This window comes from Narcine bancroftii, chromosome 7 (assembly GCF_036971445.1).
Source record: "Narcine bancroftii isolate sNarBan1 chromosome 7, sNarBan1.hap1, whole genome shotgun sequence".
Lineage (NCBI taxonomy): Eukaryota > Metazoa > Chordata > Chondrichthyes > Torpediniformes > Narcinidae > Narcine > Narcine bancroftii.
The window spans coordinates 173,535,831-173,551,538 of record NC_091475.1 but is presented as its reverse complement, the minus strand read 5'-3'; the positions used below and the strand labels follow the sequence as shown (position 1 = coordinate 173,551,538).

The window sequence follows — 15,708 nt, the reverse complement described above, 5'->3', positions numbered from 1 at the left end:
TGAAGGTGGAACTGGGCTTCGGATATTTCTGCCAAAATGGATAAATTTGTATTTTCCAGATTAGATTGTTCCATTTGCTAGATCTTCATAAATTCATTTAACCTATCTATATTTCTTTTCCCTCTTTAACATCCGCTTTTGCCTTTGTGTGAACAATAAATTTACCTACCATGTCATCAGTGTTTTCATCAAAATTATTTGTATCAATTGTGACAGGTTGAGACCTAAGCAAATAACTTGTTACAGCTCTTAACCCTCTATTTTCTCATCAATAGGCCCTTTTAGGTGGCCTGAACAACCCTTTGTAAGCCCACATAATCTCCCCCCTTGCGACTAAAGACATACTCACCTGAATGCGGCCGATGCACCGACAAATAATCGGCGGAGCACGGTGCAGCTGCTGTAAGCGGCTCCCTGGGGTGGGCTGATGACTCCATCAGGCTGTAACCCAACTTCCTGCTGCGTGACAGCCCCCCCACCCCCACTGGGGAAGGGAGGTCATTGGGTTCCGTCGGGTCAGGGGAAGCCATGGGGGCGCAACCAGTGCGAGGTGTGACAGCCCGACTGGTCACTCCTGCACTGGGGCTGCTCTCTGCAGCTCAAAACGCAGCATAGCAATGGCGGTTTTCCCTACCCATAATTCCCCATGAAGCTAGAACTGTTGTGGGAAATACAGAGCGGTTCCACCCACGTGGGGGATTATGCCACATATTTATGACGGGTGGCGCTGTGGCACTGGTTGCCCCTCCTCCCTCATATCCGGAGGTGCTATGAGGAGCCTCTAGATATGAATAGGTCCTCTCAGGTGGACCAGTTAACGCTGCAGCAGATTTTTAGGGTTGCCACCTGAAAGGTTCATTTGCAGTTTGAAATTCGCTGCTTTCGCCAGCCTCAAGGCAGAGGGTCCTCCTAAAAGGGCCTAAAATTACCTCACAGGCTATTATTTTTCATGCTATTTTTAGATGTGACACCTTATCCAATGTTTTCTGTAAACCTTTTAGTGGAACCAATGGTTCTACTTCATCTACAACTTTTGTAATTGTTTCAAAGAACTACAATAAATTTGTTATTAAACAAGTAAGTCTGCAGACACTGTGATTATACTTTAATATGCAAAAGTGCTGGATAAACTCAGCAGGTCAAATTTCTCCAACACTTGTGTGTGTTTTTTTTTTAAAATTGTCAAATGTGACTTCCCTTTTACAAAGGTTGTCTAATTATTTTTAATTGTCCTTCTGTGGCATCTTCATTAATAGTTTCTAACAGTTTGCAAATGCCTCATCTTAAGCTAAATGTTCAAATTTCTTGCTTTCTGTTTTTTTTTGAAGAATACTAAAAGCAATTTAATGAGATCTTCTTGGAATGTATGGAAATTTGGAAAGTTAAAATCAAAATAGCCATCTCATTAGCTACTTCATTTAAGACTAGGATGAAATCTGGAGTGGGAATTTTTATTTAAAGTGCTGGAGAAGGTGGGGCTAGGGCCAACTTTTTAAAATTGGATTAGGGTGCTTTACCCTGCACCCAAGGCAAAGGTTGTGACCAATGGACAAATTTCTTCAGCTTTCCCACTTAACAGATCTAGAAGACAAGGGTTCCCGCTATCACCAGCTCTCTTCGTGCTAGCAATGGAACCATTGGCTGAGGCCGTTCTCCAGGACCCAGACATTAAAGGTTATAGAGTGGGTCAGAAGGAGTACAAAAATCAACTTGTTTGCTGATGACTTGCTGATATATCTGACAGATCCTGTGACTTCTTTGCCTTGATTGCACGTGGTACTGGAGGACAATGGGAAACTGGGTATAAGATCAATTGGGGGAAAAAGTGAGGTGATGCCGCTCACTGAGGGGAATTATAGCCAACTTGAAGAAAATAGCAATCTAAAGTGGCCTCAGGAGGGGATCAAATACCTAGGAGTTAATACAAGTTAAATTATGCCCCTTTACTGGAGAGAGTCGAGGAGGACTTAAACAGATCGATGCCCATGCCCATAACTTTAGTGGGCAGGATTAATAGCATCAAGATGAATGTGTTGCCAAGATTCCAGTATCTTTTTCAGATATTGCCCGTGCTGTTGCCCCAGGGTTTCTTCAAACAGCTGCTACACAAGGTCAGAATGTTTCTGGAATGGTAAAGTGGCAAGGGTCTCTATGGAAAAATTAACATGGGACTATAGTCTGGGTGGACTGAGGATGCCAGACTTGAAAAAAAATTATTGGGCAGCTCAGTCGAGATACATCGCCTCTCTCTTCCAGGGAGGAGGTGTACCATCCTGGGCACAAATTGATCTGCACCTGTTGGGCGAGAGGATAGCAAAGGACTTATAAATGGAACACCAAATTGCTGTCAGAAAAGAAGGGCAGCCCCATATTAAAACAAGTCATTAATATCTGGAACAAAATTAACCAATATCTGAACATCAAAGTAGGGCTGTCCCCAAAAACGCCCCAACTCCTAATAAATTAATACCATTAACGATAGGTAACAAGCTCCTGGATACCTGGCGCCATAATGGCATCAGGTGCATTGAGCAGCACTGTTACGAGCAGGGGCAATTAAAGTTGTTTGATCAACTCAAAAACAAATAGGACTTTCCAAATCAGTTATTCCACTGCTATCTTCAAATAAGATCTTTTTTACGAGGCATATTGGGTCCAAGTATGGCCCTACCTCGATGCAGTGCCATAGGGGGAGTGGAAAGAAATTAATTTCTGCCATGTATTTCCTGCTCCAGGCAGATGAACCCAAACCAAGCCTCCATAGATCAAAGAAAGATGGGAATCAGACTTGGGTACTGTAATTAATGAGAGATGCCCAGAAGACCCCAAAACCCAGAAGCAATAGAAATTCACCAAGACAAATGGTCATTTAAACAAAGGTTGCTTTTAATTATCTTTAAACATGAAAACAGGATCAAACTTTAACATATACTATTAACTTAACTCACCTATCTTAACCCCCTTCTAATTCTAAGTGCACATATATGTAATGTGTGTTTAAGTTCAGAGAAGTTCTTTGATTTACAGTCCAATCTCATTTCTTACTCCTCCAAGTTCACTAGTATCAGGCAATTCTTATACTGTGCACAGAATTTCACCAGGCTTTGGTGCTTCAAGGTTTTTGTTGGTTTTCAGAGAGAGATTTGTTGCTCATTGGACACCTACAACTGATTGCTTCTGATCAGTCACTTTAGTGTCTTGCCAAAGAACCTTGACCCATCAGGGTTCTCCAGATGATAACCTCTTTATTTCAGGTCACCACAAAGTTCCTTTTTGTTTCTCTTATTTTAAGTGAAACATTATTCAGCCAGTCCTCTCCTCTTGTATGGACAACTAGGGATTTGACCAGGCTGAATTAAGAACTCACAACCCAGCTTCAAAATGGGGTTCTTCCACAAGTTTGCCAGCTTGTCCTGTTCCAGTCCCAGCTGCTGAACTGTAGAACTGAATTCTCTCTCTCTCACTCAGAGAAAACCACATGACCCTCCTAGAACATCCAACTGCACTCAGACAGACTGCAGCTCCGGTCCTAATCTTCCGAGTTCATTCAGCTGTTGCTTTCTAAAAGAATAATCCATTACTCCACAGCAGGTCTAATTAACACCTACTTGTAAAGTCTTTTAGGCATTCTTCAAAGCTTTTGCAAAGGCACTTGGAGCCTGGACTGTCTAGCTTGGGCAGAGCTCTGGCATTTTAAATGAGGTCTGTTTTGAAATGTTTGTATGTGACCTAAACTAACAAAAACCTGCCACAATTTATCTCCTTTAAAACATATCTATGTACAGTATAAAATATAACAATCTATCACTCTGGTCTGACTTATGCCAGGAAAGCATGGCCATGGTCATCTAGGTACAAGTTGGTACAATATAATTTTCTGCATCAGCTGTGTCTAACGCTGCAGAAAATAAACAGGTCAAAACCAGAACTCTCGGACCAATGCTTTAGATGCGGCATTGCGACTGGGACATTAACCTCATCATGTACTAAGGCGAGGCCCTTTTGGGTAGATCTAGGCCAAGTCCTAGAAAAAACATAGGTAAACGATTCCCACAAGACCCAAAACTGTTCCTGTTGGGAAACATAATGGGCAAAAGGCTTACAATGAAGCTGTTCAAATTTCAAATCCAATTTGTGTTAATCACATTGGCAGTGGCCAAGAATTGCATTGCGGTGACTCTAATCAGACACTAGTCTTAGTATTGAACGATGGAACACAGAAATGCGGAGCTGCAATCCCCTGGAGAAAATAACATAATTTGAGAAACAAAAATGACACCTTTCGAAGGATCTGGCAGCCATACATGTGCCACATAGGCATATGGCGGTGATTGATTTCCCCCATTCCTGCTGTGGTGTGCTCTTTCCCCCCCCCCCCCCCCCCCCCCACTAATCCTGATCAAGGGAAGTCAGGAATGTGTATCAGCCCAATGGCCACCCACTAAACAGCAACAATCCCTGTTCCATAATAATTATTTATTTTGGTGTGGAAAGTTTTTTGTTGTTGGTCGACGTCTGGATGAGCTGTCCTGTATTAGATGTTGTGGGGGCTAGAAAAGACACGAGTCTGTGTATACAGTCAATAATGAGAATGGAGTATATGTAAATTTGAATAAGAGTTACTAATGATGGCACTAACAATGTATATGGCTGTACAAGCTAGTGTGAAAATATTTTTAAAAATTTAAAAAAGACTAGGCTGAAGTCCATCAGCTCCTCCAACAATTTGCTGAGTACCACATCTCTAGTGATTGTAATTTCCTTTCCTTCAAGTTCCTTTCCTTTTCAGTTTTGATTCACAGCTGTTTTCTCGAATATTACATCCTTTATATTTGGACAAGTGCAAAATATCTGTTTAATTAATTTGCCCTCTCCTTAATTTCCATATTATTTCTTGCAACAAAGGTCAATCTCACTTTGTCAATAAGTTAAATATCTATTGAGCACTTTCTAACCATTCTTGTGTTTCTGTCTCGTATTACCTATCGTCTTACATTCCCTATAAAGATTTAAGTTGTACTGTCTTTGTATTCAAAATCAGAATTTATTGTCATGAACAAGTCACGAAATCTGTTGTTTTGTGGCAGCATCACTGTGCAAACATTTAGTTAAACCTTCATGCAAAAAAAATAAAATTAGTGCACAAAAGTCAAAGTAAGGTGGTATCTTTGGTTCATTGATTATTCAGGAATCTGATGGCAGTGGGGAAGAAACTGGCCTTGTGCTGCTGAGTGCTCCTTTACAGATATTTCCTAATGGCAGTAGAGTGAAGAGAACATGGCCTGGGTGGTGGGGGTTCTTGAGGATGGAGGCTGCTCTCTTAAGACACCACTTCTTGTAGATGTCCTTGATAGAGTGAAGTCTGGTGCCTTTGATTACAGGCTGAGTTAACAAGCCTCTGGAGTTTCTTCTTGTCCTGAACGTTGGCACCTCTGTAATAGACAGTGATGCAACAAGGCAGAATGGTCTCCACGGTATACCTGTGGAAGTTTTTGAGAGTCTTTGGTGACGTACCGAATCTCCTCAAACATCTCACAAAACATAGCTGCTGGTGAGCCTTCTTCGTGATTGCATTGACATAAAGGCTCCAGAACAGTTCCTCGGAGATGTTAACATCCAGGAATTATATCCGATTTTCTGCAATTGTACAGCTTTTCTTTTAAATTTGCATTGCAGAGGGATGTTAAGTCCTCTCTATTTTTTCAATCTGTTTAGGAGTCAAAATCTAACATTTTATTTCTGTCACACAAAGATCATGAAGAAGCTGCTCCCAAAGAGATCCTTCATGAATTGCATTCTGAAGTCAGGAATATTAAGGTAAATATGAAGTTGTGCATATGCACATGGTGGACACAGTGTTGAAGTTTTGCTCTTAATTCTAAATATTTTGCATGGAGTTCATCTGTAACATGTTAAGTTTTTAATTGCATTTCCCCTGTTTGCTGACTAAAAGATAATTATTTTAAAATTTAATATCTTAGTTATTTCTGTTGACTATTTGAGCCTGTTGTCAGTAGCTATGATTCTTGCAAGTTGCAGATGATAGTTGAGGTTGGTCAAGAATGTGGAGTGGTTTCAGAAATCCTTTTAAACTGGTGTGAGTAGATCAATGTGTAGATTTCCCTTTGGGAAAACCAAAGCAATACTCAAAATGGCTATTGATTTGTTGAGTACAGGTGCCTAACCTTTTATCCAGAATCCCAAAAACCAGCAATCTCCAAAGCGGGCACCTTTTTTCTGTAGACGACATTACACATAAGTAATGTTAATTTCCCACAATAAATTCTCCATTTTCAGAAGGATGACATCCCCCCCACAACCGTCCATGTTGTCCCTGGCCCTGTGGGTGCCTTCTCTTACTTTTGGTGGAAAGGTGACTCTCAGCCCCCAACAGCTGGTGGGAGAGAAGCAGGCAGTGCTCTGTAAATTCCGGTCTCAGCAGCAATGCACCCCTGCTGCTGCGTCGGGAGTTGTGGTTGGGGGGGGGGTGGGGGGCACAGTGGATAGTGCTGCACTGCCGGGGTGTGCCTACAGGCCAGCCTGGCAAGCTGGGAGAGTGCCTGAAAGCTGCTGACGCTCAGCTCCACTGCCCTGACGGCTCGCTTCTTCTGTAGATCTGCACCTCGTGTCTGGTCTTCTGCCCTGCTTGGCCATCGGCTCCGAGCAGTTGACGCTGGCTGCCTTTTTGGCGAAGCTTCTGGGCTATTCTGTAGCCTTTGACCTTAACCTGACTGACACACTGGTTGAGAACCTCCTGTACAGTGCATGTCAATCCCCTCCCCCTCCAACCCACCCATGATCAGCTTGACCAAGGGTGCAAAATAGTCTGGGGGAGTGATGGACGGCCGGGGGCTAGGAGCAAGGCATTTACTTAAAGGGATCAAAATGATTCCGAAATCCGGAAGATTCCAAACAATGGCAGGTGTCCGGTCCCAACAATCCAAGATCAAAGGTTAGCCACCTGTATTTGAATATAAAATATGCAATATTTTCTATATTCTATTCATAGAGTCTTTTTATTTTTTTTTCTGATTTTTGTCATTATTGACAAGGCCATTATTTATCACATCCCTAATTGCCCATGAAGTGTGCTGTGGTTAGCTGTCTTCTTGAACTTTTATTTTCTTCATTATTGTCAACTCTAAATACTGGACTCATAATGGGGAGGGAGTTCCAAGATTTTGACCTAGCAATGGAATTTGTTGAGGAGATGAAATGAAGGACAGACAAAAAAAAGAGTAAGTGGATGTAGTTTACTTGGATTTTTATAAGGCTTTGACAAGATCCACACATGAGACTGATAAGCAAGATAACAGCCCTTGGGATTATGGGAAAGATATTTAGCATGGATAGGAGATTAGCTGGAGGGAGAGTGTGGAGATAAAAGGGGCCTTACTTGTTGGTTACAGGTGTCTAGTGGTGTTCTACATGGTTCAATGTGGGTATCACTTTTCACATCATATACCAATGATTTGGATGATGACCAAGTCTGTGGATAGCAAAGATGAGAGGAGAGGCAGGTAGTGTTGAGGAAGCACTAAGTCTACAAAAAGGCAATTTAGGAACATAGTGTATAGAATTGTACAATCATGCACGTTGGTGGAAGAAATAAAGGTGTGGACTTTTTTTAAATCGGCAACTAGTTCAAAAATGAGAGGTCCTGTTTTTGTTCCAAAAACCTTTTTTGACTTGCTCAATTCTATCATCTCTTTCTTGGAGAAATAAATGCCCTCGTCTTAATAAAACTTTACTTCAAAATCCTAAAAATGGAGGGAATTGGCATTGCCTAATATTAGGTTATATTATTGGACAGCTAATATTAGATATACTGTATTAATTTTTGGATTCATCGAAAGGACAGACAGAGTATTACTAATTGGGTTAATTCAGAAATTGATTCTACCAAGAAGTATCTCTCATTTTGATCATTGGTGCTCCATTACCCTTTTCTACTTCTAAGTTAACTGATCATTTTGTTGTTAAGCATGCATTGAGGATATGGTTTCAATTTAGAAAACATTTTCGATGCCACAGATTTTTATTAATTAGTCCCCTTTGAACTAATTCTTTTTTCCTTCCTTCGGTACAAGATTTTGTTTTTTGTCAGTGGTCAGAGTTTGGTATCCAATCTTTTTATTGACTAAAATTTGGCCTCTTGAACAATTATCTTCTAAATTTAAAATAACTGAACATCATTTTTTTTTAGATATTTTCAGATTAGGAACTTTTTAAATTCCTTAATATTAAAACTCCCTCAAGATTTGGAAAGTGTGATAGGTATAAGATGAAGAAGGATCATTGTTTCAGATGTTTTGGTCATGTTCATTGCTTTCCAGTTATTGGGAAAGTATTTTGCCAACCTTGTCTTTGGTTCTTAATGTTAATTTGGCTCCTAATCCTTCTTTTTTGCCCTATTTGGAACAAGAAGGTAAAATGATTTAAATTTGTCTGGGCTACAATCCCATGTAGTTGCCTTTGCTCTCCTTATTGTAAGAAGAGCTATACTTATGAGGTGGAAGGATACTGACCTTGCTACACATATTCAATGGCTATCTGATGTGATGGTGTGCTTGACTCTGGGGGAGAAATTTAGATGCTCTACTAATGTAATGAAATTAAATTTTTTTAATTTATGGGCCCCTTTCCTTGATTATTTTCAGTATTTATAAGATTATTTGATGTTCTTTCTTTCATACATTAATGGAATATTAATGTTTAATCATAACTTCACAAGGCAGGAGTTAGATCATTAGAATAGTTTTTGCTTTATATACTTTGTCTTTCATCAATGCTTACATCTATTTGTCTCTCACACATACACACACACACACACACACACACACACACACACACACACACACACACACACACACACAATATTGGAAAGAGAAATGGGAGGTCCTGAGAGAAATGGAAGTCCTAAGATTCCCTAAAAGTTAACTTGCAGGTAGAGTTTGTGATAAGGAAGGCAAATGCAACATGAACATTCATTTTGTTTGTCAATAACGGAAAAGTTTTAGGCTGTCAGCGCATAAGTCACTTGCCACATGCTTTATGTGAAAAGGAGTGAGTATCTGGTCAGTGGTAACCTCCAAGATGTTGAGGGAGAAGACTTGGTAATGGTAATGGCATTGAATGTTAGAAGTAGGTGGTTAGACTCTGGTCATTGTCCCGCACTTTTGATGGCACAATTGTATCTTGTCATTTCTTAGCTTATGCTTGAATGATGTTTAGATCTTGTTGCATGCAGAAATGAACAACCTCACTTGCTAGGCAGTGGTGAATGAAACCATAAGTAAACAACCTCACATCTAACCTTGTGATGCAAGGAATATCATCATTGAAGAAGCTGAAGATGCTTGGGCCTAGGACTGCTGCGGAGGAACTTCTGCAATAATGTCCTGGGCTAGGCTGCTTAACTTACAACAACTGCAGCCATCTTCCTCTGGTATTTCTCCAAATATTACAATTTCATTCCTTGGTGCTCATTTGCTTCAGTTTTACCACGGTCCACACATGGTCAGAATCTGCCTTGATGTTGTTTTCATCTCATCATTGTAAATTAGCTGTTTAGTCCATAAGAAGTCTGAAAGTCAACATTCTAGGTACAGCCCAAATTGGGTGTTGATGATGGATAAGTACTGCTAGATAGTACTATTAATGACACCTTTTATTGTTTCGCCCCTAGTTGAAAGCACACTGGGTAGTAGTTAGTCCGATTAGATTTCCCCTTCTTTCTGTGAACAAGATATACCTGAGCATTTCTTTTCCCACAATGGGTAGATATTAATGTGGCCAACTGTTTGGAACAACCCGGCTTGAATTGGGGCAAGGTCTGGAGTCCAGATCTTTAGTACTTAAGCTGGGATATTCTCTAGTTCTACAGCACTTGCTGTATCCAGTGCTCTCAGCCATGGAGTGAAGGTTGGTTGTGGTGGTCTCAAGAAGAAGCCAAAATTGATCATGTTCCTTTGGTTAAACATGATTGTGAATCTTTATCTTTACCTTGGATGTCATGTTCCAGGTTCAGTTATGAAAGAGAATGAGGCTATCCTTGGAGCTGGTGCCTCCCAATAAATTTTCAAAGTCCATCACTAACATGGCTGGAAGTGGCAAAACTACACGTCTCTTTTCAAATTTTTTTAATTGGTTTTTATAATAAATATAGCACAATGAACAAAAGAACAAAACTGAAAATACAATATCTTGTGTGTGGAGATAGAGGTATATATTTATAAAAGATAAAACCAAGCAGTATAAACTCAGTCCCCCTCCAAAGCACTGGCAGAAGAAAATGTTTATTTAGCTCCATTTTTAAAAAAAAAATGTAATTTGTTCAATTGTAATGCCAGGTCATGGGTTATGGATCATGGGGTGTGCACTGATGCCTGCTGTTGATTATCCACTGTGTCTCACAGCTGAATCTATTCTGTAAATCCCATTTAGCAGAGTTTTCATGCCACACAGCCTGATGGAGAATGGTAGGAAGATGTGATGCTGCTGACTGGAGTTTCATAATCCCTGATCATTAACATGTTATGTTCAAACTTGAAAAGTACATCCATATGGCCTTGTATGAGTATTGTGAAATAATCTGAAGATAAATCATGTAATTTGGTGCAACTTTAGTGTAAAAGTAGAAGAGAGTGCAGATGCTAGAATCTGGAACACAATGCCAGCTACAGGAATTCAACAAATTGAGCAGCATCTGTTGGGTAGGTGGTTGGAGGAGGGAGAAGGAATTGACAACATTTCATGTCAAGGCCCGGTATCAGGACTGACAATGGAAAGGAAAGCTAGCCAATATAAAGAGAACAGGAAGAGAGGTGACAGGCTGGTAAGTGCTTGATGGAGGGAGGTGAGTCGAGTTGGGAGATAGGTGGAAGCAGACAAGGTGGGGGGTGGGTGATGGTGGGAAGAAAGACAGACCTGGTGTGTTCCACTCACTCCTTTCTGAATTTTTTTTAAACTTTAATTAAAATTTTCAAGAAAAAACTTGTACAAAGTCCATAATATAAAAATGAAAAACTACAACTAACCCACCCCCTCCACCCACCCTCAGCAAATTCCACAAGGGAAGCATAAAAGACATCATAAAAGAAACACGTACAACAATTTAAGATATTACTGTACTCATACATTTCAAATAAGGTGACCACGTCTTAATAAAAAAGTCATAATTATCATGCAAGTTGTATGTTATTTTCTCCATATAAATACAGGACCTCAACTCGTTATGCCAACGAATTACATTTACCTCAGCTTCATCTTTCCATGAAGTCTCGACACATTTACGTGCTACAGCTAATGCTAGATGAAGAAAAGCTGTCTCAAACTTGACCAACCCCAAATCACTAAATGGGGCAATACAACCCAACAAAAAAAATTTAAATCTAGCAAAAAATGGATCTTAAACAATTTTTGAAGAAATTCCCTAATTTTTTGCCAAAATGGTTGAACCTTATCACAAAGCCAGACTGAATGTAAAAATGTTCCTACACATAGTCCACATCTAAAACACAGTTCTGAATTACTAACTCCATATTTTTTCAATTTCTCAGGGATTACAACTGATGCAAAATATAATTAGTCATACTATATCTTACATTAAGCAATTTAGTCACACCATCAAAACACAGTCTCCCAATCGGCCTGATTAATATCACAAATTAAGTCATTTTCCCATTTAATCCTAGATTTATCTAAATTTATTTTATCCATCGTGTCTTGCAACAATGCATACATCTCAGAAATAAAACCCTTATTTAATGAATGAGAAATCAAAAACTCAAATTTCATTAACTTAAGAATTTTCATTTCTCTTCCAAAATTATCTTTCACGAATGCTCTAATTTGGTAGTACACAAATAAAGAATTTACTGAAATTCCAAATTTCTCTCTGTTGATTAAACGATAAAAATTTACCTTCTTCAAAATAATCCTGCAACAACTTTATTCCTTTAATCTGCCATTCTCTTAAAAATCTATTATTCAACTAAAAAGGAATCAATTTATTTTGATATAGGAACATAGGAAGTAGGAACAGGAGTAGACCAAAAATGGCCCATCGACCCTGCTCTGCCATTCAATACGATCATGGCTGATCTAATTTATGACCTAACTCCACCTACCTGCCTTCTCCCCATATCCCCTAATTCCTCTATCATGTAAAATTTTATCTAACCAAATTTTAAATATGTTTAATGAGGCAGCCTCAACCACTTCCCTGGTTAGAGAATTCCAAACATTCACGACTCTCTGGGAAAAACTATTTTTCCTCATCTCTGTCCTAAATCTACTCCCCCGAATCTTGAGACTGTGTCCTCTGGTTTTAGTTTCCCCGGTCAGCTCAAAAAACCTTCCTACATCTATCCTATCCATACCCTTCATAATCCTATATGTTTCTATAAGATCTCCTCTCATTCTTCTGAACTTGAGCGAATACAATCCTAGACGATTTAACCTTTCATCATAAGTCAACCCCTTCATCCCAGGGATCAACCTAGTAAACTTCCTCTGGACCGTCTCCAAAGCCAGTATATCCTTCCTCAAATATGGAGACCAGAACTGGACACAGTACTCCAGGTACGGTCTCACCAGTACCTTGTACAGTTGCAACATTACTTCCCTACTCCTGAATTCAATTCCTCTAGCGATGAAGGCCAATATTCCATTTGCCTTCTTAATAACCTGCTGCACCTGCAACCTAACTTTTTGTGATTCATTTACAAGCACTCCCAAGTCCCTCTGCACAACAGCATGCTGTAGTTTTTCACCCTTTAAATAATATATTGGACCCTGAACTGATATTTTACCTTTCGTACCTATCAATAAATTCCTTTTAGTCCAAATCTCGAACAAATGTTTTAAAATCGGTACATGATATCTCTGTAATAAAACAGAATTCTACTTAAATATAAAATGGTGTGAGTAAGGTTTTGAAATACCAGCCAATTCTACCCTAGCCCAACTATTAGGATACGAAACATCCAACATACGATTAATAAATCTTAATTGAGCTGCTTCGTAATAATTTTGAAAATGAGGTGATTGTAAACCTTCAATGCATATTTACAAGTTAATTTATGTATCACTACTCGAGCTAGTTTCCCCATCCATAAAAATTCTTGTACTACTTTATTTAAGTCCTGGAAAAAAGATTTCGAAAGTAGACAAGGAATCAACTGAAAAAGATACTTAATTTGCGGAAAAACATTCATCTTAATACAATTTACTCGACCTACTAATGACAAAGGTAAATCCTTCCACTTAATCAAATAAGGATTAATCTTTCTCATTAACGGAACATAATTTAAATTATACAATGATTGAATATTTACATCAATCATTATACCCAATACTTGACTTTATCAGTCCAATGAAATATAGTAATTTGTCTACACTGATTAAAATTTGCATCAGAAATTGGTAATATTTCACTTTTATCCCAATTCACCTTATATCCTGACAATACACCATATTGTTCTAAACATTCTTGCAAATAAATTAAAGATTGTTCCAGATTAGTTAAATATATCAAAACATCATCAGCACATAAATTAATCTTATATTCATCATCTGCTATCCTTATAGCTTGAGCTAACAGTTCGATGACCAACACAAATAGAGCTGGTGACAAAGGACAACCTTGACGAGTTGAACGCGATAATTTAAATAACGAAGAGGTTTGACCATTTGTCACCACCCGAGCAACTGGATTATTATATAGTGCCTTTACTCAACCAATAAAAAAGGGTCCAAATTTAAAGATCCCCAAGACTTTAAATAAAAAATTATTTTCAACCTGATCAAAAGCTTTTTCAGCATCAAGTGCAACTACCATTGGTAGGTTGGGTTGCTGACGCGATGCATTGATCAATGAAATCACTCTAAGAATATTATCAGAGGCATACCAATTGAGGTAATACTTAGCAAGTCTATTTGCCAATAATTTTGCTATTATTTTATAATCTACATTCAATAAAGAAATTGGCCGATTATGAAGCTACATTCAAAGGGTCTCTGTCTTTTTTTGGTATAACCGTTATTATTGCACTCAAACACTAATCTGGTAAAGCTTGTTACTGCGTCACCTGCTAAAGAACGTCCATAAATAGGGGAGACAAATCATCATAAAAAGCTTTATAAAATTCAACAGTAAATCCATCATCTCCTAGAGACTTCCCATTAGGCATTTGTTGAATAACATCCTTTATCTCTAAATCAGTAAAAGGAGAATCCAATTTCCTCACATCATCTTACCCTAATATTGGCAAATTTAAATCCATCAAAAAAGATTCAATAGAACCATCGTCTCAAACTCCCTCAGAAGTATATAATTTCTGGTAAAATGATAAAAATTTGTCATTAATTTCCTGAGGTTTATAAGTAACTGAATTAGCTTTTCTCACAGCATTAATTGTTCTTGATGCTTGTTCTGTTTTCAATTGCCACGCTAATTCTTGATGAGCTTGATCCCCTAACTCGTAATAACGTTGCTTAGATCTTTGAATCGAACATTCATTCTGATATGTTTGTAATGTATTGTATCATAATTTCAATTTAAAACTGCTTTATCCTCCGTACAATTCCTCTGAAATTCTTTTTCCAAATCAGCTATGTTTTTCCAACATCTGACTCTCCACCAAATATTTCTTCTTTTCTTTTGATGCATAACTAATAATTTGACCATGTAAAAATGCCTTCAAAGCATCCCATAAAGTAAAATTACTCTGAACTGTGTTCCTATTCAAATTAAGAAAAGAAACAATTTGATCCTTAATAAATTTTACAAATTCCGGTTTTTTCAGTAACATTGCATTAAACCTCCAATGAAAAGTTGATTGAGTAACTTCTGGACTAACAAAAGAAATAAGTAACAATAAATGGTCAGAAACTATTCTACTCTTGTATTCATCTTGAGTAAAATGGGATTGCAAATGTGCTGATGCCAAAAATAAATCAATCCTTGAAAATGAATCATGACGCAAAGAATAAAATGAAAAATCTTTCTCAGTAGGACTTAGCCTTCTCCAAACCTCTATCAAGTTTAAATCTTTCATCAAGGAAACCAATTGGACCGCTGCTTTTGATTTTTCCAAAGTTTGCGGAGATTTATCCAATAATGGATCTAATACACAACTGAAATCTCCCCCAATCAGGATATATTTTCCTTAGCTTGATTCAGAGTTTAAAAAGCTTCAGACATGAATTGTTCATCGTCAACATTAGGCGCATACACATTTAACAAAGACAATGACTCGGCAAACAATTTACAATTAATCATTAAGATTCAACCAGCTGTTTCCACTGAGGATTCAAGTTCAAATGGTATTTTCTTATGAATCAAAATCGTCGTTCCTCATGCTTTTGAACTAAAAGATGAAATTACGTGACCAACCCAGTCTCTCTTCAATTTTAAATGTTCTTTTTCGGTTAAATGAGTTTCCTGCAAAAAAGCAATATCTACTTTCATCTTTTTTATATAAACTAAAACATGTTTACGCTTAATCAGGTTATTTAAGCCTTGAACGTTAAATGTTGCAAAATTCAAACTAGACATTATTTTAACAATTAAAGAAAACCCTCTATTCACTCAATCAATAAAAAAAACCCTCTCAATAAAATAAAATGAAGCTCCTCTTGCCAAATAACCCTAAATTAATCAACCACTAAACCGCCCCCCCTAATAAACAAAATCAATATCAA

The 15,708-nt window shown here is 38.2% G+C and overlaps 1 protein-coding gene across 8 annotated transcripts in view; it reads left to right on the top strand.

The window, feature by feature from the left end:
* ska3 (spindle and kinetochore associated complex subunit 3) overlaps positions 1-15,708 on the top strand; it is a 51,670-nt gene that overhangs the window by 12,726 nt on the left and 23,236 nt on the right. For all 8 annotated transcript variants that reach the window (XM_069891379.1, XM_069891378.1, XM_069891377.1 and 5 more), the window contains one exon: positions 5,753-5,817. In XM_069891379.1, the coding sequence (XP_069747480.1) occupies positions 5,753-5,817 (65 nt within the window). The remainder of the gene's footprint in view (positions 1-5,752; positions 5,818-15,708) is intronic.